A 23,982-nucleotide genomic window follows, 5' to 3' on the forward strand; every position below is an offset into this window, starting at 1 on the left:
GACCAAAATGTGTTTTTCGCCTAAAAATAATAAAAAATAAAAAAACAAAAACAACGTGGGTGTGAAACAAAACAAATGAAAAAGGTCGAGTTTTTGAGGATGACCGACGAGGAATGTGGCTCTCTGCAAATATGGGTTTGAATTTAATTTTTTTGAGTTTTAAATTTGCCGTGTTTGTGTTTTGTTAATCTTGTTTTTGCTGGGTTTTAAATTTGTTGTTCTTGCTGGGTTTAGTTTGTTCTTGCTGGGTTTTGTTGTTCTTGCTGGGTTTAGTTTTAAATTTGTTTTTGATTTTTTTTTATGAGAGTTTTTAATTTTTTTTATTTAGTTAGAATTAATAAATTAATTTTTTTATTTAAGGATTTTTTTTTGAGAGTTTTTAATTTTTTTTTAATTTAGATGCTGACGTGGCATTAAAAAATATTTTTTATTATTAATTTAGGCCACGTGGACATTAGTTTATTATTTTTTGACTTTGCCGTTTGCCACGTCAGCAATATCCATTTCTGATGTAACGGCAGGGACTAAAATGGAACCGTTTTTCTGGAGAGGGACTAAAAGCGGTAAAAAAAAAACTTAGGGACTAAAACGGGAATCGGGTCAAAATGTAGGGACCAAAATGTGTTTTTCGCCAAATAATAAATATAGAAAATATAAAACCTAAAATAAAAAGAATCTAAAATAAAAATAAAAATAAAATAGTGATGACGTGGAAAATTGTGGGATCTTTAGAGGCTATGGTTTTATATATATATATATATATATATATATATAAAGATAAGTGTTCCTCTCTCTCTCTCTTTGGTTCCCAAAGTATGAATATAACTTTGTTGAGTTTACGTTTTTGTTATTATTTTATTTCAAATTTTGTACAGTTAGACAGACCGTTGAAAACTTGAAATTGTAATTTGTGGATTGATTTTTTACAAGAACTGTAATTAAGTTGAGATGTCCAGCAGACATGTTTATTAGGAAAAGTAATAATATTTAGCAGCAATTTCTTTTCAACTTATACATATTTTTAATTGGAAAAATGCCATCTTGGCATTTTAAAATATTTATTTTTAGTATTTTATTTATCATGTCAGCGTCAAATGTGCTGTCTGTGTTCACCGTTTGCTACGTAAACATTTTTCGTTAGTGAGTTAATAGTAAGAATCAAATTGACTGCAAGATGAAAATAGTAGAGACCAAATTGACTATTACCAAAATATATGAACCGAATTGACTATATGCTTGAAATGTAAGGATTAAAATGATGTTTTCGCCTAAAGTCTATTATTCTTGGATAAAAAATTGGGTTCGGCCTCTATCTATAAAAAAAATTAATTAATATTTTGACATAATAATAATAATAATAATAAAAGAATAATAAGCGTGAATTAAAGTAATTAGTTACTGTGCTGGCCTGATCATTTCTCAAAAATAAAAAAAACCGGAGGAGACAATACCAATTTGTATAATAGTCAATAGGCCTTTCTCTCGCCTTCTCTCTGCAGTGACTTCTGGAAGTACCATTTCTAAGGTGCCTTTTGTTGGATCGATGACTTCAAGCACATTGGTGGTTAAGAATCTTTCTGAACTTGCCACCGAGGATGATCTCAAGGAGTTATTCTTTAAAGAGGGGCCGGTGGGCAGCGTTGACTTCGAGTCTTCTACTTGTGCCGTCGTCAAATTCCGGAGCAGTAATCACGGTACTCCACTACTCCACTTTCTCAATCGTTTAAATTGTGATTTGTTTGACTGTATTCATATTTTGATTGGATCAGCTCATTTGATCTATTTTATATGTTAGTTGGATTTCTCTATGATTATTAGAATTATGGGAATTTTTTGATTTTTTTTCTCTAGTGTTCAATCGACGGTAGATCTGGGTTAATTAGTTGTGGAAGGGGTAGCCGACAAACTTTCGAAATTATTATATAGAAGCAGCTTGGAAATTTTGAGAACATTTGATAATACGGAGGATTACATGCTGTAGCATTCTTTGTTTTGTTTTGTTTTTTACTATTCACAGTTCAAATTATATATATATATATTTTAAAATTTTTTCTTTAACCATGTATGATGTAGGACAAAACTCTTTAATGGGCTCATACCAATTTGGATGTAGGATCTTTTGAATTCAGTACTAAATAAGGATCCTTGGACTTTATATTGGACTTTAGGGGAATTTTAAGAGTGAATTGAAGGAGAAGAACGAAATATGAACACAATGTGTATGTTTGGTATGCAATAATAGCTACTGTAATGAGGGGGGTGTTTGGTAGCTTAGTTTAAACACACTTTTGAGCATTTTAAACAACATTATACACATTTTCACATACTTTTTCACCTACACGTATATCAAAAACACCTAAACAACATTACTCAAACTCCTCTACCAAACACCCCTGAAATAGTCATGCATATGTAATATTGATTCGGTTATTTGGTTGCATCTTTATTACATGGCCTCCATCATCACCTGGTCTGCACCACTGCCTCACTATTTTCAAATCCAGACATCCGACACACTACCCCCCAAAAATAAAATCCAAGAACCAACGAAAGTGCAGCTGCAAAAGAACTGTCCAAATCAAAAAAACCAAACCCATAGAACATAAACAACAAGATGAAGTGAAGATCTTTATTACATGACCTCCACCATCACCTGGTCTGCACCACTGCCTCACTATTTTCAAATCCAGACATCCGACACACTACCACCCAAAAATAAAATCCAAGAACCAACAAAAGTGCAGCTGCAAAAGAACTGTCCAAATCAAAAAAACCAAACCCACAGAACATAAACAACAAGATGAAGTGAAGACTTTAGTTTGCATATCATCCACAAAGCCCTTTTTCTCGTCAATAAAGCTACAGACCTACAGTGGCTTTCTTTGTAATTACTTTTTCCCTTTCCTTTAGTTACACAATAAAGTTAAGGATGAGAACCAACTTCTCCAAAAAATTTATCTCCCGCACAGACTAGGCTTCTCGAAGGATGAAAATAGATTAAACTTCAATAACTCAATCAAAGGATTGACACAGTAACTCTAGTCAAGAGTGCCGAAACTCACAAATCCAAAAATCATGCATCAAACTTCACAAGCCAGCAAATAACTATCAAAGGGAGCCTCCTTTGTCCTATTCGGCCCTTAAGGAACAAAGCCCAGCCAAGTAAAACGGTAAACATACTCCAAAGGTCGACAAAAGTTAACCAAAAATCCAAAAAAACATTGAAAAATAGAAAATTTGGTCTAGAAGCCTCAAAAATTCCAAAAAAATCACCGTAATTACAAGGAGAGAGAGACGAGGAAAACCATGACCGATGTGACTGTTCCGGCGCTGACATCAGCATGATGTCATGTAAAGCACCTTCACTTATCACTTTGCTATTATGGATTCTAGCTTTTCTTTGTATTCATGTATAGTACATTGTTGCCCAAGCCAGTTTTAAAGGCAAAGCCAACGGTACACATGAACACTATTAGCTGCTGTTGGGAGCAAAAATTCTGGTGAAACAACCATTGATCAATACCCTCAAGTTCTTATATTACATCCAGTTTCAACCTGTGTTTCCCTCAAACTCAATACCATTTTCTTTATTAAGTTCCTGTGGATTGAGCACTAGTCAAGTGCCTCCATAGCATGCACAATCAGCATGAGGGAAGATTTTTTCCTGTGATAATCTCATTAAAAGAGGCTACCTTAGTAGGATGGCATTGCTTGTGCCAGTTTAATGGGGAGACAGTCGATCACCCTATGATTCATTGTATGGTTGCATATAGGTGCTTTGGAATTCATAGGGTCATACCAGGGAGGTGAAGGATGTCATGTTTGGTTGGAGAAATTGGATGGGTAAGCATTTTTTTGGTTATTTGGAACATTGTTCCTTTGTGTTTGATGTAGACTATTTGGAGGGAACATAATTAGCATCCATTTGAAGATGTGGGGCTCACAGGGAGTCAACTGTTAGCAATTTTTTATAGCGGCTATACTCGTGATTCTATTGCAACATTTTTAGACTCCTTTTCTTTATTCACATAAGTTTTTTTGTAATTCTTTGGCTTCTCCTTGTCCTTTGCTCATGAAGTAGTCCTTAATAAAATTTTCTTATTTATCAAAAAAAAAAAATTATTATGTTTTCTTGCATGGTCCATCTCCATGCAAATCAACTTGTTCAAGAATATACCAAAATTGAATAAAATCATCTTAAAGATCTCTTAGAAGAATTTCCTATCTAAGAAATGTTTTACTGTTGTCCCATGTCAATCTATTTGTGTAGATCTCCCATGATGCGAAGACTTCATGGTGAAACCTACTATTATACCAAATTCAGGCAGAATAGGAGTTTTAGTGGACTATGATACCAATTTTGATGTAGAATCTTAGGAATTCAGCAACAAATTAGGATTCTTGATTAATTCTTCAAAATTATTGAATCAATTTTGATGCTAAGGTATTTAACTAAGGTTAAGTAACAAAACTGAGCTTTCCAAAAAAAAAAAAACTCTCTATATGAACTTTGTAAACTACATAGAAGATTTTATATAGGCTATTGCCAATCCTTTTCCCAAAAAGATTTGACTCCTAATGGACTCTTCTACTTTATGCATGTGATTGTGCTTTGTCCTTGTTTTATACTTCCCGTATACTCAGGTGCAATTTCATTTTCATATTTTTAACATATTTTTCATTACTTATAAAAAAAGGATTAAAACTCCTAAATAATGTTCACACCCCCCCCCTCCCCCCCCCCCCCCCCCCCCAAAAAAAAAGATTAGGCTAGGAGTCTCCTAGTGTCAAACAAAAGTAATTAAAAACTTAAATGCAAAATAGAAGTGTTCTTTTCATCAAAAGTTTCTGATTTTAACTTTTAAGTAAGCAATATCTCTGTTGCTGGCTTTTCTCACTTTTCAGGCTACATCAACAATGATAGAGCAACTCACTGTATTGCCAACAATGATTCAGTGGATTTCCTTTTGCTACCCTGTTAAGTTTCCCACAACTAAACTTTATCCATAGAGGCCTGGCTAGCTCGGATTAGTCACAAACAAGGCCTGGCTACCTTGAATTAGCCATAGATTTTTGCTTGCTACATTTTTTTTTTCCTGTTGTTCATTTCTCAGGGCAGCATTTTACAGTTGCTTTTCACTTTGGCGGTTGGTTGTTTTTGTGTTTATCCGTTATGGGTGGTTCAACGTTTTTATTCATTGAATCCAAATTTTTTGAGTTTTCAATCGAGGAAGGGGTTGCTTGACGATTGATAATTTACGTAAAAGGAAGGTGTGGATTCTGGATTGGTGCTACATGTGTAAGAGTAATGGTGAATCGGTTGACCATCTATTTCTTCATTGTCCTTTTGCTTCGGATCTATGGTCTATGGTTTTGGGCCTTTTTGGAGTTTCTTGGGTTATGCCGCACTCTGTTCTGGGGCTGTTGTGGTGTTGGCAAGGCAGCTTTGGTCGTCATCGAAATGGTTATATTTGGTCCATCATTCCTCATTGCTTATTGTGGTGTCTTTGGAGGGAGAGGAATAGTAGATGTTTTGAAGATACTGAGAATTCTATTCCTGACCTCAAGCTTCTCTTTTTTAGAACTTTAAGGGATTGGTTGTTTGCTTTGCAAGATAAATCTTTCCCCTCTTTTATTGATTTCCTAGACTCTTGTAATTTTTGTATTTGATTTCTTTTCCCTTGTACACTTCCTGTGCACTAGGGTGTTCCCCTTTTTTATCAATATATCTTTTACTTATCAAAAAAAAAAAAAAAGGAAGGGGGGTCTTTTTTCATTCTAGGGATTGTTGAGAGGGGCCGGAATTCGCTGCGTTCTGTTGTTTTAATGGGACGAGAGAGTGCTTTTAGATTGTTATTTCACATGGAGGAATTGCTTTCTAAGCAATCTTCTGATCACTTTGCTAGAACAATAAGGGAGGGGGAGAAAGTCCTCATTCTACAGATGAGGTCCAATGCCCATGGGACGTTCCTATTATTTTCTGAACTTCTTCATGGTCAACGACGGGGCAATATTGTGATACCGAAGGGGAGGATGGGGAGTGGATGGAGGGGTTTTGGTTTGCACCTGAGGAGGACGTTAGAAGCCTCCCTTGCTAGGCAGGGACAATAGCATAGACAATTAAAGCCAATTGTGTTGGCTACCGGACAGAATAATCACGGTGGTGGACATAACAGGCATGGTGGTAGTATTAAAGGAAAGGAGAAAGTTGCGGTTTTTCAAAAGTCAAAAACCCATGCTTCTAGTTATCCTCACCGTGATCAATGTGATCTGTATTCGGAGAAGGCAAAGGCACAGATTGGGGTGGAATTTATGTCTAATATTAATGGGAAAATCAAAACTAATTCATTGGCCTTACACTTATTCCTATGTGTTGAACGTGGAAACGATGGGAAGTGGAATATAGTTTCATCAGAGGTTAGAGAAGTGGACCATGAAGTACTGAACAATAGGCCCAATTACAAGACCAGGACAAAGCCCAACTTAAATGAAATGAGTAACACTCTTAAAAGGAAAGGGGAATAACTATTGGGCTCACAAGCCCAATACGTTGGCTTTACCTACTCACAATGCTGAACCTAAACTACAGCCTAAGCCCATCAAGTCCATCAATAACTCACAATCACAGCCCAAGCTGTTGAACCTCACTCAGCCTCTTACCCACCCCAAAAACACATCGCCCCTTACCCACCCCGCAGACTCATGTCTCTCAGTCACTTAGTCACTCAGCCACTCATAAAAGAAGCTCCAAGGACCACGATCACCTCAGACACGATGTCGATGGACCTCCTAGCTCAAGATAAACACGCCTCCGTCTATGGCAAACCTGTGCATGTCTCGGTAGGTCTTGATTCTGCGATCTCAGAGCATGAAGGTTCCGGAAGTGTTGTCACGGTGAACCATGAGCTCCCGATATTGGTCGAGGAGGAGGTTTCGCAAGTTGATTTGGGTTCAAGACCTCTGTTGGGCAATTTATCTAAGGATTTGGCACTAGGTCAACTTGACGGTGGACACGGTGGGTCTCGCCCTGCAATAAAGGATTTTGTTGGTGATTTGGAGAGCACCTGGGGCAATTCTAATAACTAGGTCCTAGAGCTATGCGATGGGAAGCGGATTGTAATCCCTCTCTCTCTTTACCACTCTCCTAGGTGCATCTTGGATTTCTTAGAGCATGAAGGAGATGTGTGTCAGGGTAAAAACAATTTTAAGGAAGAAAAGCGCATCGTTAGCTAGGCAGACGAGTGTGATACTATCTTTGTAGTCTCATGTTCGGAGTGTGAGCTGTGGGACATTGAGGAGAATATAAATTCAAGGGGTAGGTAGTAATGGAGGAGCCCCTATTTGTGCAACCTTTGGTCGTGGCCAACCCTGATGTCCATTTGGAGGTGGATGGTGCTTCCACAAATCTATCACCTTGGGTTCTTAGCCAAATTAAAGCGTTCAGGAAATCTGTGGGGACTTCCTTGGAAGGTTTCGAAGCGGAAATTACTGGGCTGTTTTTAGCCTTGAGGAATTGAAGAGTTTACTAAGCTCTTGGAATTTTGAGGAGGACTCTGCTTCAAGTAGTGTAGTTAGGGATCGGGATTTAGTGGTACCTCAATGAATTTAAAAATAATCTCTTAGAATGTTAGGGGGCTGAATGATAGAGACAAAAGACTTTGGGTTCGGAATATGATCAGAAGTTGGGGTGCTGATGTTATTTGTCTTTAGAAAACAAAAATGGAGTTCATATCCAGAAGAGAGATACGAAGTTTGTGGGGTTGCCAGCATGTAGACTGGCTTTATTTGGGCTTTATTGGTGCTTCTGGGGGAGTCTTAGTGATGTGGGGTAGAAGGACTGTGGAAAAAATCGATGAAGTGATGGGTCGATTTTCTGTTTCATGTAAATTCAAAAGTTTAGAGGATCAGTTTGAATGGGCTTTTACTGGTATTTATGGTCCAAACTTTGCTTATGATCGGCGATTACTTTGGGAGGAGCTGACTGGAATTCATAGTTGGTGGAGTGTGCCTTGGTGCTTGGGTGGTGATTTTAATGTAGTGCGATTTCCATTAGAGCGTTTTGGTTCAGGTCCCTTCACATCTGCTATGATTGATTTTTCAGATTTTATTTTTGAACAAGGTCTTATAGATTTGCCTTTGGAAGGGGGTACATTTACTTGGTCCACTTCTAGGGAGGTGGCTTCGCGCTCTAGGCTTGACAGATTTCTACTATCTTCGGATTGTGAAGAACATTTTTCCGAATATTCGTCAAAGATGACTCCAAAGGTTGCTCTCGGATCATTTCCCAATCCTTGTAGAAGGGGAGAATTTTCAGAGGGACAGTAGGCCATTCGTGTTTGAGAACATGTGATTAAAGGTAGATGGTTTTGTGGACAAAGTGAGATCCTGGTGGGAATGCTACACATTTTGAGGTTCTCTAAGCTTTCGGAATGCAAGCAAATTGAAAGCTTTGAAGTTGGATTTAAAGAAATGGAACAAGGAAGAATTTGGGAATGTGGAAAATAGGATGCGCAAGTTGTGCAAAGATCTAAACGATTTAGATTTGATTGCAGATAGCCATCCTCTAATTGATGAGGAGATATTGGAGAAGGATTGGCTTCGCATTGAGCTTGAAAAGGTAACCCTTATGGAATAAATTTGTTGGAGACAGAAATCTAAGGTGCTCTAGATTTGAGAAGGAGATAGAAACTCTAAGTTCTTCCATAGAACTGCAAATTCTTATAGAAGATTTAACACCATCAACAATCTGGTGGTAGAGAGTGAATTGACATCAAATCCAAGTTCCATAGCTGTTTGCATTTCCCTCTTTTACAAACAGTTATATTCCGAGAATGAAGGGCAAAGACCACTCCTTGATGAAGTGAAATTTTCTAGGATTTCCGGAGAGAATGCAGCTTGGTTGGATAGACCCTTTAAAGAAGAGGAAGTCTATGGTGTTATCAAAGATTGCAATGTAGACAAATCTCCGAGGCCAGATGGTTTCTCAATGACTTTCTTTCAATCTTGTTGGGATTTTTTTAAAGCAGGAATTTATGGATCTCTTTGGCAACTTCCATTCCCAGGCTATTTTTGAGAAAAGCCTTAATGCCACCTTCCTTGCTCTTATTCCAAAGAAGGTCAATGCTATTAGCGTGAGAGACTTTAGACCTATTAGCCTTGTGGGAGGCATTTATAAGATCCTATCCAAGGTGCTAGCTAATAGGCTAAAAAGGGTTATTTTGGGGATTATTTTTGAGACCCAAAATGCCTTTGTGTCGGATAGGCAAATCTTGGACTCGGTTTTAATTGCTAATGAATGCTTGGATAGTAGACTGAAGGCAGGAGTTTCAAGTGTTTTATGTAAACTGGATGTGGAGAAAGCATTTGATCATGTAAGTTGGGACTTTCTCATTTATATGTTACAGCGATGTGGGTTCTTTGAGTGGAGGAAGTGGATTTTGTTTTGCATTTCCACGGTGAAATTTTCCATTCTGATCCACTATCTCTGCTTTTATTTGTTATTGTGATGGAAGCTTTAAGTCAGCTATTAGATGGGGTTGTTCTGGTTGGTCATATCTCAGGATTCACTATGGGTCCCAAATCTCATACCTCCTTAATGGTGTCTCATCTCCTTTTTGCAAACGATACTCTAATTTTCTGTGATGCTTTTCCTACTTAGATTGGCAAATTGAGAGGCATTTTATCTTCATTTGAGGCTGTGTCAGGGTTGCATATTAATTTGGCTAAATCTGAATTGGTTCTAGTTGGTGATGTGTTAAATATGGGCGAGCTGGTAGCCCTTTTAGTGTGTAGGCAGGCCTCACTGCCAATGAATTATTTGGGACTTCCGTTGGGAGCTAAATTTAAGGATAGGGCAATTTGGAACCCTATTCTTGAAAAATGGAGAGAAGATTAGCTAGTTGGAAGCGTTTTTATCTATCAAAAGGTGGTAAGGTTACTTTAATTAAAAGCACTCTCTCAACTTTGCCTACTTATTACCTATCTCTCTTTCCTATTCCGGTGGATGTTGCAAATCGCATTGAGAAACTCCAGTAGGATTTTTTATGGGGTGGTATTGATGAGTCCCACAAATTCAATCTGGTTAATTGGGCCCAGGTGTGTAGCCCCTTGAATTCTGGTGGATTGGGTGTGCAGAATTTGAGAAAATTTAACCAAGCTCTGCTTAGTAAATGGTTGTGGAGGTACGGCATAGAGACAAACCACCTTTGGCGGCAGGTTATCGAGATCAAGTATGGGAATATTTGGGGTGGGTGGTGTACACAAGAAGTAACAGCTGCTTATGGTGTTATTCTATGGAGAACTATAAGACAAGGCTGGCTAGTTTTCTCTAAATCCATCATCTTCAAAGTTGGCAATGGTAGTAGAATTAAACTTTGGCATCAATTGTGGTGTGGGGGTTGTACTCTTTGGGAGGCATTTTCGAAACTTTACAGCTTTAGTTGTAACAAGGATTCCTATCTTGTGGATGTCATGTCTTTTCCTAATTAGAGACTACTTTGGGATCTTCGATTCTATAGAGAGCCCCAAGATTGGAAGATGGAACAATTTGATATTTTTTGGAATCTTATACACTCTATGACCTTTACTGGTGAGGGGCAAGACAAACTTTGCTGGAAGTCGACAAAGAATAAGGGCTTTAAGGTTAGTGAGTTCTATTTATCCCTCTTCTCAACCCCTGCCAACCTCTTTTTGTGGAAACTTGTGTGACACTCAAACATCCCTCCTAAAGTTGCTTTCTTTTCTTGGACTGCCGCCTTAGGCAAGATTTTGATCCTTGGTAGATTGTGGAATAAGGGTGTACCCGTCATGGATTGGTGTTATATGTGTAAAAGAAGTGGGGAGTTGGTAAACCATCTTCTTCTTCATTGTCCCATTGCTTTCGAGCTATGGTCTATGGTTTGGAGCCTTTTTGGTGTGATTTGGGTGATGCCTCAAAGTGTTGCAGATTTATTTGCATCTTGGCAGGGTCCATTTGGTAGACAGCACAATATAGACCTATGGTGGGCTGTCCCACATTGTGTGTTATGGTGTCTTTGGGGGAAAGGAACAATAGATACTTTGAGGGGACGGACCGGTCGATTCTTGAGATTAAATCTCTCCTCCTCCACTCTCTATTTGCTTGGTGTTCTGTTTTCACTTCTTTTTCTTGCTCTAATTTTTTTGTTATGCTTGATCATTGTAATTTCCGATCTTGATGTAATCCTTTCCATGTACACTCCCGGAGTACTTGGGGCTTTTGATTTATGAAATATTGTTACTTATAACCCAAAAAAAAAAAAAAAAAAAAAATCTTTTCAGGCTACATTAACGAGCTGACCTGGTTTTCCAGCTTCCTGTTATTGCACTTTAACTTTATGTTTGAGAGTCTCTATTGGCTGCCCTGGCTTTGCAGACCTTCTTACATGTAGTCTTGCAATTCAACATCATGTTTTGGCTTGAAAATTCTCGATGACATAGGAAAATTTGAGGAATTTTTCTACATGTGCTTGTGGTGAGTTTAAGGTTAGGAAGTTATGGTGTGTTATGGTGTCTTTGGGGGAAAGGAACAATAGATACTTTGAGGGGACGGACCGGTCGATTCTTGAGATTAAATCTCTCCTCCTCCACTCTCTATTTGCTTGGTGTTCTGTTTTCACTTCTTTTTCTTGCTCTAATTTTTTTGTTATGCTTGATCATTGTAATTTCCGATCTTGATGTAATCCTTTCCATGTACATTCCCGGAGTACTTGGGGCTTTTGATTTATGAAATATTGTTACTTATAACCCCAAAAAAAAAAAAAAAAAAAAAAAAAATCTTTTCAGGCTACATTAACGAGCTGACCTGGTTTTCCAGCTTCCTGTTATTGCACTTTAACTTTATGTTTGAGAGTCTCTATTGGCTGCCCTGGCTTTGCAGACCTTCTTACATGTAGTCTTGCAATTCAACATCATGTTTTGGCTTGAAAATTCTCGATGACATAGGAAAATTTGAGGAATTTTTCTACATGTGCTTGTGGTGAGTTTAAGGTTAGGAAGTTATGAATCTAAGGTTAAATTTCGTTGAAGAAAGAGTTATGGTGTTGTGGTAGGATTAAAAAGTGGTTTGAATAATTATTTGGTGGCTATTTGGTAGAAGAAAGTAGGTGGGGTATTAGAATTTTGATATGTTAAAGAAATGGCTTGATTTGGGGTTGTAAGAAAGAACGAAAATAAAACACAAGTTATATGAACAGTACCAAAAGAAAGAGAAGAAAAGAGAATAGATAGGTAAAAAATAACAATAAGGTCTCAATACCCCCCAAAAAAAAAAAAAAAACACTATTTTATTGATTAGCTTCATCTCTGTCTCTAACACACAAACTTATACACTATATATATATATATATGAACTATTTCTTGTACTAGTATTATTTGGACTCTTGATTTGACTAAGAAACTAAAAACTTAATAAATTATTGACTTGAACTCAAAGAAAATAAAACCTAAGATACTTAAGTTTTCCTTGAAAATTATTGACTTAACTAAACTACTGTAATATCTTTAATTTGCAATTGCATAAATTATAATTTTGGGCCTAAATACAAAACTGACCATAACATGTTAAATGAAAACCCAGATAAAAACCTGTTTTAACCCTAGGACACACATAACTAGACCCTCAAAATTACAAGACTTCAATTAGACTTCACATATGTGTCCTATAAAATAAGTTTCAAATAGGCGAATTTCCAAGACTGCATCATTCTCCCCCAATTGGAAAAACTTTGGCCTTGAGTTTTAACATGTTGAAGCATGATAGCTTTTGAAGTTGAAAATTGCACCAATTCTTCAATCACCTTTGAAAGTATTAAGGATAAAGAATCGTTCTTTCCCACCATATTGTTGAATTCAGTTGGAATAATGAAATCAATGCTTGGATGGCTTTTTAGCTTGAAATCCTTCTTGAATTGAATCTATAGCAGTAACGTCAATATCTCCCTTGGTCTTGACTGTTCAATGATCAACATTATGCTTACCTTACTCCTTTGTAGTCATTGTCCTTATAAAGCATTCCTTGGGCTATTCCTGAAGCTGGACTGGTGGTGAATCATAAGGCTGTTCTTAATACTACACCTTGAGGCATTGAATCAATACCCAACAAAGGCTGCTGTGCCAGCAAACCAGATAGCTATTTCTATAGCATCTATGAAATCCTTTAAATACACTTGAGGCATCTCTGTATTAATTTGAAATCGCAGTCCACTCTTGAATGGAGCAACAGTTATGTGCTCGCTTTCTATTATTTTAGGTGTTTTTTTTTTTTTTTGGTAATGGTTTCAACTTATGGCGTTAGCTCTTTACTATAGCTCTATATCATCAGACCAAGATACCAATTGGTTTTTGGTGTAGGTGGGAATTGAATCCCAAAGCTTTTATTTAACTATCAAAGACTTTAATAGGCTTAATAAATACTAATATATATTTTCTTGCATTATCAATCACTCACAAATCATCCTGTTGAACAATATTCAGTTAGTTGAGTTATAAAATATGAAGATTTAGGGTTAAATGAGTATAATGAGGAAGAGTGGAACAACGAGAGAGAAAAGAATGGTTGAAGGTGTTAACTTATCAAGTCCACACCTTAGCATATGTTTATATTAGCGTTTATAACATGATTACAAAAATACCCTTATCAATATGCTAAAATAGATGATGACTAGAACTAACTCTAACACTCCCCTTCAAGTTGGAACATAAGCATTAAACATGCCTAACTTGAAGGCAATTGTTGAAAGGAGGTACGACCTAAAGACTTTCTAAGAATATCATGATTATCTAAATGAACAAAGGGAGTGACAATCATTTTCTACATCAATAAATCCCAAATAAAGTGAAATCAACCTTAATGTGTTTGGTATGTTCATGAAACACGGGATTGTTAGCAATAAAGATGGCAACTTGATTATCACAATACATTTGCGTAGGAGTAGGAACATTAATATCCAAGTTGCGAAGGAGAGACTAAACCCATAACATCTCAAAAGCAGTGTGAGCCATAGCTCAATACTTAGCTTCAGCACTAGAATGAGCAATAACATTCTGCTATTAAGCCAAGTAAAAAGATTGCCACCAACAAAGGTACAATAGCCAAAGGTGGACCGTCGATCAGAACAACTACCAGCCCAATTAGCATCACTAAAACTGTCACATACAAAGAAGGAAAGGGCTTGTACAAAAGTCCACGCTCATGAGCCCCTTTGAGATAATGCAAGATACGAAAAATACCTTCATAGTGAGGTTGACGAGGAGCCTACATAGACTGACTAACCACACCAATCGCATAAGTAATGTCAGGACGAGTAACTTTAAGGTAAAGTAACTTCCCAACCAAGCAATGATATTGATTGACATCACTAAATAGGTCACCTTGCTCCTTATCAAGTTTAAGAGTAGAGTCCGTAGGAGTATCAACTGGACAAGCACCCAAGAAACCAGTTTCAGACAAAAAATCAAGAACATATTTTTGTCGAGACAAAAATACACCCTAAGAGGAGTGAGCAACTTCAATCCCCAAAAAATAGAAAAGAGATTTTGAGTCCTTAGTATGGAATTGTAGACCCAAATATCTTTTTAAGCCAACGATACTAGCAGAGTCACTTCCAAATATAATATATAATCCATATAAACAATCAAAATAATAGTGCTAGCGAAAGAATAATGAACAAAGACAAAATGAGAATGCTGGAAACCATACCCAAGTACAACACTAAATCGATCAAACCATGCATGAGGAGATCGCTTCAAACCATACAATGCCTCTCTTAATCAACAAACAAGATGTTCACTACCAGAAGCAACATACCCAGGGGTTGATCTGTGTATACTTCCTCTTGAAGGTCTCCATAAAAGAAAGCATTCTTGATATTAAGTTGATATAAAGGCCAAGAGTGACTAATTGTAACCAATAGTAGGATACGAACTGAATTTAAGCATGCCACAAGAGAGAATGTCTCTAGATAGTCAACACCATATATCTATGTAGAACCTTTGGCAACTAACCGCGCCTTAAGGCGCTCAACAAATCCATCAAGGAGGTACTTTATAGTGTATACCCAACAACAACAACCTACCGTTTGTTTTCCAGGTAGAAGGCCAGTAAGTTCCCAGGTTTTATTCTTATGAAGAGTACTCATTTCTTCATCCATAGCATGTTTCCATCCAAGTGAAGGCAAGGCCTATTCAGAAGAAGAGGGAATAGAAATAGAGGACATACTACAAGCAAATGAATGTAGACAAGGTGAAACATGATGATAGGACACAAAATTTGCAATTAGGTGGAGTGCAAGTGTGGTTACCTTGTCTTAAAGCAATAGATAAAAATCATTAGCCTCTGGAAGGGAAGAAGATGGAGCAGGAACCTCAGACAAAGAAGATGTAGTCTTGGGGCTAAATGACACAACACGCATTTCTCGAGATCACTGATAAACCTACAAGAGAGGATAAGGTTGGGAAGCCAAAGGTTCTAGAGGAGGAGGAGGAGGAGGAGGAGGAGAAGGCATTGGAAGTGAGAATAATGAGGAATAGTAAAACATAGAGAGAGAGAGAGAGAGAGAGAGAGAGAGAGAGAGGTTGAGGATTTAACTTATCAAGCACACATCTTAGCATAATTTATATTAGGGTCTATAACATGATTACAAAAATATCCTTATTAAGACGACTAGAACTAGCTTCAACATAGTTGATCAAGTATATCATCTTACCAAAAGTTCTATGTCTGATCTCAAGTTGTTCTTTTCAGAACATTATTGGACTGGCTGTTAGCCTTGAGGAATCTTTCTTTATTTTCTATTGTTGATTTATTAAATTTATGCAATTGATTGTTTACCTTAATATATTTCCTATATGCTTAGGTGACTCCTTTTTCTAATTTTTATATATTTTTATTACTTATAAAAATAGAAATAAAAAGAATAATTTCTTCTCTAAGAAGCGCCTTACTCTGTTCCCATGTCAATCGGCTTGTTTAGGATCTCCCACGTGAAAACATCATACCTGCCTTGATACCAAATTGACATAGGACAAAAACTTTAGTCGCTTTGATGCCAATTTGACGTGTGACAGAAACCAAATTGGACTTTGATAACAATTTGAATTTGAATGAGAAACACATAAGAATAACGCAATCACACTGAGCTCCCTAAGTAAGCACATTTATTAAATTTAATTTCTCTATCTATTTGATTGATTACACTAGGCTATTTAAAATCCTTATTACTAGAAAGACCAGAACTTCTAAATTACATTTTCCCTAAAAGAAAGTAATTACATAAGGTGTTTCTAAACCAAATAGGAGAACCTTATGTATAAATAAGACTCAAAAGTATATATAAGACTCGTGACTTCTTTAATAACACATGATCTTCAAATGTGCTCCTAGTTTCTCTAGGAAATGATGGCTTTCATCATAAAAATATTCATAGGAAGATAATTCCAATATCTTAGTAAACTTAAGGGCGTAATTGTCTTTTTGTTCTTAAGTTTGATTTTTTAGGGAATCTGAACCTAGGTTCATTGTTTCTACACCACCAACCATTAAATTCTTCCCAAATTTAGAGAGATATAATTTTTTATTACCTAAATAGCTAAACCCTTACCAAACACCATTCAAGAAAGACTTATCAACAATTCTAACCTACTGCAGACCTTTTAGAGATGCTACCTCAAATTTTTAGAGCCTAATAGAATTTATGTAATCTTCTCCTTTTGCATCTTGTCATTGTTTAGGATGTTACTGTTCGCGTGTATTGTTCATGTGCATTGTTCTTGGTTATTATTCAACTTGTGGCAGATTTGATGTCAGGTTCTTTATATATATATATATATATTGGCAAGCATAAATTGAATCTTTTCCCTTAATAAAAGCATAGATAACATTTGTTTGGTTTTTCTTAAACAGCAAAGGAAGCTATGGATAAGCTAAACAAGACAGAATTGAAGGGAAAGCCAATGATTATCACGTGGTGTGAAAAGCAATGTCCTAGTAGTAATGCAAAATTGTGGGTGTCAATTACTGGCCCTATCAATAATGATGACTTCGAGGCTTTATTGTCCCGTTTTGGTGCTGTTGATTCTTTTGAAGTGGTATTGCAACATCCTGATACATCCTATCGGATTGTGCAGTTCAACTCAGAGACATCTGCTACAAATGCCATTAAATTTTTCAACATTGCTGACAAGTATGGCATGAAATTGTAAGTAATTTATTTTCTTCCTTGTGGTTCTTATTTGCATTCCATTTTACTCTCACATGTATACATATGAAATTGGTTTTCTTAGGTTTTAGACCCCTGAAATACATAGTATTTAACCTAATTTATTAGCCAAGTAGTTATTTAGGTCAATTAATCAGATATAGGTTAAACAATCACCACAATCAACATGCACAGCAAAAATCTAAATTACACAAAATGTGATGACCCAAGAAAACTAATGTAACAAACTAGTTTCAAGGTAAAAACCTAGGCAGAACTATCCCATGAGAACAATCTACTATACCAAATTGAAATTTACAGTAAAAAATATCAATTTGTAGTAAATCTAACTACAGTTACTAAATTGAACTCTGAACCCCTCAAACTTCTTTGATGTGGATCTGCTCTTACATAAACCTTTAGTTCATGCTTTAGATCTCCACATGGATCTCTAGTCTATGACTTCAAGACTACCCTTGAAGGTTTAGATCTTTAGCACCCTTGATGACTAGTGATGTAGCAACTTTAGATCTACCAGTTCAGATTATGTGTAGAAAGATTTTCGGTAGTGACTTTGAAAGGAGAAGGCACAGAACTTTTTAGATCTCAAAAGAGAAGCTTCAAAGTCTCTACAAAATGTGCCTTAGGGTTTTCTTTATATACTTAATGAATTAGATCTGAAACTCTAACCATCTGATGGGCTTAATGGGCTGTTGGGACGAAATTAAAATTTTGTAGAAACGCAGCTCGATCAGTCAAACCACAGTCTCAATTGATCGAGCTTGGCAATTTTTGTTTTCTTGAACTTGCAGTTTCCTTATTCTTGTATTTTGACTTGCAGCACCTTGAACATTGTCTAATATACCCTATAAATTCTAAGATCTATATCTAAACGAGTTTGTGTTCACGGTTTGCCAATTGTTCTAAACTTTTAAAACCTAATAATCTCCCTCTTTGGCAATCTATGACAAAACTTACGTACAAAATGAAATGCTCAAATACAAGAATAACCCTATTACAATAAAATGCCCAAATACATCACAAATATCAATCTAAGATTTCTAACTCAAAAGTTGCTAGAAGAGGTAGAAGATCTTGATTGAAATGTACCTTTCTTTCCTGAAATACTCTAAAGGGCACATCAACACGTGTGGAAATAAAAACTAATAAAAAACATGAATCACAATGATAAACAATATGATTGCAAAAATACAAGATAGATAAAGAAAACAATGCAATGCATGTCCTAATTTATATGTGCAATACATGCGAATCCAATCACAAATGGTGCATGACAAGACTGATTGGTCAGGAACCTAAAAACTGAAAATTTTCAAGTTTCAATCAGTCAAGAGGAATTGAGCATTAATCAAGAAAATTTTCAGGGAGTTTTTGATATGTTGAGCATCAATCGAATCAGGAAAAATCTGGACATTTTCGATCGGTCGAGGTTCGATTGGTCGAACCAATGAAAAAATTTTGAAACTTAAATGTCTAGAAATTTTATGTAGGAAAACAACTTGAAAGCATTTTTTATGAGATGTAATGCACATGAACAAGATCTAGTGAGTTTCAAAAAACACGAGGCACTCAAATCCTCACACTTAAATCAATCAAGAACTGAAAATCACAAGATTTAAAACTTTTATCACATTTTTCTTCAAATTCCCACCCAAAACAAAGAAAATTGCATTCACACATCAGATTATATGTAATTAAAGATGGCCAAATTAGACAACACACATATTCTCATGTACGTGATTTAGCAAAGATTTGCATGTAGTGTGTGTAACTAGTATGTGTACAAAACACGAAATAGGTGATATGTGGATAGAATTCAAGCAAATTTTTTACATTATCAACCACATTTTTTTGAAAGTGACTATCACCTAAAGAGGTACAACCTATAACTCCCACATCTCTCAATATAGAGTTACAATATATTGACTAATGCTTTCATTATTATTTTTATTTATTTATTGTTTTAATTTGCTTAAAAGCTTAATGCATAGTCATAAACAAGGGCACATATATTTTTATTTTTTTTTCTTTCAAGCCCACTATTGTACACATTTAAAAAAAAAAAAATTGCATCACCTTTGTTCAAGGATTTTTAGCAATAGGTTTCTCTTCATCATTTTTTATGAGAAACACACAGATTGCTCTACACTAGTGGTAAAATGGTTGTTTATGTCTTTTTTCTAAGATTTTTTAGTCTTTACAATCAAAATATGTAACATCAGAATCAAGATCCTTTGATCAAAAACTAAAAATACATAACACAATTAAGCATAATATAATGCAAACTAGTGAGGTGCATATCAAAGTTTAACAAAGCTAAATATAGTACACAGTCATGAATGCAAAGTTTCATTGGCCAACCTTAATCACACAATAAATGGTGTGCAATACAAAAAAAAAAAAAAAAAAAAAAAAAAAAAACACTAATTTTTGTTTTTCATTTTTTTTATGACCAAAAATAAAAAAGCATACATTATGCTAAATGTATAAAATGCAAATGCAATGCATGACAACATGCAATGTACTAATGATGACCTTAGTGCTTAACTAAGTTATAGAGGGTGCATAAACAAGAAATATCAATTTCTTAATTAACCCATGAGTGCATGTACTTCCTGGTACATACTCCTACAAAATCAGAATTAGCTCTTTCCACTATCTTTTCAACATGTGTGAAAAACATTGAATTTTAAAATAATATAGCAATGTTTATAGCATGAGGCTCAGTTATAGTGTGACTGTGGAGTGAGAACAAAGGTCATCACCATAATAAGGATCCGAGGACTCTTAGCAAAGTCAATGGTGGGGAAGTTTTGAAGTCCAATGCACCCCACACTTTGGCCATTTCACAAAAACATGTGGCCAACTCATCGAGAGAGAGAGAACCGAGACGAAGATGATTAGGATAATCCGGATGAGCTACCCTAGGAACGTGTAGTACCTCAGAAATGAGCTTTGGGGTAACTACGATACGTGTGCCTCTGAATACCGTAGTAAACCAAGGAATAGAGGTATCGATAGCGTGTATGTTGGAGTAGAACTCCTATATACATGTTGGGACACCTTAAGGGTTTCTCACATAAAGATTCCCAACCTCGATTGTTAAATGCACTGGGTAGAGAAGTGTTTGGGAAATCAGATAGAATGACCCGACATTTCGAATGAATCGCCCTGTCACTGAAGTTCTCATCAAAATCCTTTTGGGAGCCTGAATCATGGAACCTATCCCTAGCAGAAAGAAAGGGAAGAGAAGAAGAAGAACCACAACAAGTGATCGGGTTCTTAGAAGGGATAAACTTTTTGGGTGCTATACTTAGAAAACTAAAGGAGAAGAAAAAGAACAACACAGTAGAGAAGATGCTCAGGAAAGAAGGAAAGAGAAGTGCAATGCATTGTAATGCTTGAACATGTTACGTGCAAACCAAAAAAAAATTGCATCATGGGCAAAAACCCAATCCAAACTACAACACTCACAAGTTATAATTAGTCACACAAACCTAGAATGAATGAAACATAGTTATAATAACAGAGAATGCAATGCATGATGTGATAACTTATGAACAAAACACAACCCAAAGATTTTCACAAGAATTGAAAAACCCAAAAAAACCAAAACCTAAACCTAGGTCACAAAATGCATGAACGAGGAGAAAGAGAGAATATTTAGAGCACATACCAAAGGATTGAAGCTTGGAATGGGCTGAAATCTTGATGGGAAGAAGGATTTTAGTGAAAAGAAGGTGTTTGGATCGAGAGAGAAGAGAAAGAGATTGAGATATTTAAGAATGAAATGAAACAAGTTGACCTCGAGTATATATAGAAACAGACATCTTGATAGATAGAGAACCAAATCTCGATAGAACGAGAGGTTTAGTTTTCTATCCTCTACTCTTCCATGAAAGCCTTGCACAGCTTCAGCAAAAGTTCTAGAGTTTTGAGCCTCCAAGTTATGCCTAAGAACCTGAGGAATAAATTTTGGATGACTAGTTCCACCCACCGCATATTGGGAAGGATTCAACATCTTTCTTAGTTCAAGGCCAAAAGCCCTCCAACCATATATCTCTTTGCCTTCAGGGATAATAATCGATCTCCTAGACCCGTCAACTTTGAGTTCAATCAATAGTAAGAATTGACCAAAAGAGTTGGTGCTCCGTTGGAGAGAAAAGCAGTGTCACCTTCTCTGAATGTAAAAAACTATTTGGAACTTGCCCCAACAACAATGTGTTCAATATTATTCATTAGCCATTGTGTTGCATTCTTGCCCATGAAGACTGATCTCATAAAGTATTTGCCCCTCTCAAAAATCCATAGCAAGAAATAACGTCCCTCTTCCTCTACAACTAATTGAAAAAACTTGGATTCAATGAAAAAAATGCGAAATCCCCCCATGTCGTAGAAGAACCATAGCCTACCTTAAAATCCTTTTAACTACACAGTGCATGAAGTTGTTCAAGAAGTTGTGTTACACAAGATGTAATGACCTAGACACCAATAAAACAAACTAGTTTCAAGGTAAAAACCTAGGGGGAACTATCCCAAAAGAACAATCCACTATACCAAATTGAGATTTACAGTAAAGAATACCAATTCCTAGTAATTCTAACTACAGTTACCAAACTGAGCTCTGAACCCCTCATACTTCTTAGATGTAGATCTTTAGTCACATGAACCTCCAGTTCACGCTTTAGATCTCCCACATAGACTTCTAGTCTATGACTCCAAGACCACTCTTAAAGGTTTAGATCTCTAGCATCTTTGATGACTAGTGATGCAGCAACTTCAAATTTACCGGTTCAAATTGTGTGTAGAAAGATTTCCGATAGTGACTTTGAAAAAAGAAGGCACAGAACCTTTTAGATCTCAAAAGAGAAGCTCTAAAGTCTCTACAAAACGTGCCTTAGGGTTTTCTTTATATACTTAGTGAATTAGACTTAAAACCCTAATCATCTGATAAGCTTAATGGGCTGTTGGAACGAAATTAAAATTTTGTAGAAACGTAGTTCGATCGGTCGAACCACAATGTCGATTGGTCGAGCTTGGCAAGTTTTGTTTTCTTGAACGTGTAGCTTCCTTGTTTTTGTATTATAACTTGCAACATCTTGAGCATTGTCTAATATACCCTTTAAACTTTAAGATTTATATTTAGACAAGTTTGTGTTTATAGTTTGCCAACTTTTAGAATCTAACAGGTTTCTATTGTAACTCTTTGGATGGATCCGTGGATTTTGATAATAATTGCATTATTTTGTTTTGTTTTGTTTGTTTTTTTTGTTTGTTTGTTTCTTTTTTCAAACCTTGTAACTGATGAGTTGGGTTTTATTCAGCTCAAAATATAATGATTGCAAGGTTCTCTATGTGGAATATCATTCAAAAGATCCAGACGAGAACTATATTGTATCAGCGTTCTCTTTGTACGGGAAATGCACTGTCAAAATCGAGAAAGATAGAAATTGTAAATCGAGTGGTATTGGTTTTGTTAGCTATCATACATCAGAAGGGGCTGAAGGAGCTATGAGGAACTTACATGGCAGATATATTGGTAAACATTCAATTTGGTCATGTCTCTTACTTCTCTTTTTCTTTTTCAATTATTATATAACTAATATTCTTTAATCAGGTACACATCGTTTGTACATAAGAGGTATTGTAATGCAAGCTGTGACTGAAGATAACAATCCTGAAGAAGTCTCAGGTCATTATTCTGTAGAAGTCCCAATTTTTGTGATTGAAAGAAATCGGAGGCAATTAATTGCACGTGTCAATATGAATGATTTTCGTAATATATCAGATTTCCTTCAATTCCTAGGGGAACTAAGGGGTGATCATAAACATAATGGTGTATCGGAGAGAATTAGTCTCACCAGTCCATGGCCTGGTTACAAAGTTGTGTATACACACGTTAACAGTAAGAAGGAGGAAGTCATGAAACCGTGGGAAGATGTTGAACCGTTTTTCAATGAAGATCGATTCAAGATCTCTGAGGAATGGTTCCTTGGTAAGGTCAACAAAATAGAGTTTTATGAGATCTCCGAGATGTAGGCGGTGCCACTTGTGAAATGCATGATTACAGTTTTTTTTTTTTTTTTGAGTTAATAATGATTCCTTTTGAATGGTTTGGAGGAAGACGATCTTTTATTTTTGTTCTAATTTTTGTGGAGGGATGGAGTTTGGTGTTTTCTTATGAATGTTGAAGAATGTGGTTGATATATTAATATTGTGCAATATTACAAAGATATTTTAATAAGAATTCCAAAGTTTGAATGTAGTTTCTGGTCAGCTTGAATAGTTTGTTTCTATAGACGAAACCGAAATCAACATGAGGTTATAAAATCCTTGCATATTATGTCAACATGAGGCTTTATTTGTGCCTGGTTGCCTTGGCACGCACTACATAGCCAAACTTAGGAAAACTCTGGTGACACACTCAAAAGTTAAATCCATAACAAGCTTATATGTATTGATTGGCGCAATAAATCTTCTATTTTTCACCGAGTTTCAGTAGTGGTTTAATGTGTAAGTGTTGCAAATTGTGATCCAATAACTTATTGGAAAATGCTAACTAGTGCCCTAAGGGCATTGGTTAAGAATCTATTTTAGGAAAGTTTTGACAACACTTCTATGGAAAGTGAAAAAAGCTGTCAAAACATTAATTATTTTTCTTTTTCTTTTCCCATAAAAATTTTCTTTGATTGGATTCTTAACCAATGCCCTAAGGGCACTCCTTAGCATGGCCCTAACTTATTTAATC

The 23,982-nt window shown here is 36.1% G+C and overlaps 1 protein-coding gene across 1 annotated transcript; it reads left to right on the forward strand.

Moving 5' to 3' along the window:
• Positions 1 to 1,435: 1,435 nt before the first annotated feature.
• On the forward strand, positions 1,436 to 23,499 carry LOC126725167 (polyadenylate-binding protein 6-like). The gene is made up of 4 exons (XM_050429703.1): positions 1,436 to 1,694; positions 16,919 to 17,213; positions 22,559 to 22,773; positions 22,852 to 23,499. Exons 1-4 carry the CDS (start codon positions 1,544 to 1,546, stop codon positions 23,271 to 23,273), a joined length of 1,083 nt encoding a protein of 360 aa, XP_050285660.1. The 5' UTR covers positions 1,436 to 1,543; the 3' UTR covers positions 23,274 to 23,499.
• The last annotated feature ends 483 nt before the right edge of the window (positions 23,500 to 23,982 follow it).

This window comes from Quercus robur, chromosome 5, assembly GCF_932294415.1.
Source record: "Quercus robur chromosome 5, dhQueRobu3.1, whole genome shotgun sequence".
NCBI lineage: Eukaryota > Viridiplantae > Streptophyta > Magnoliopsida > Fagales > Fagaceae > Quercus > Quercus robur.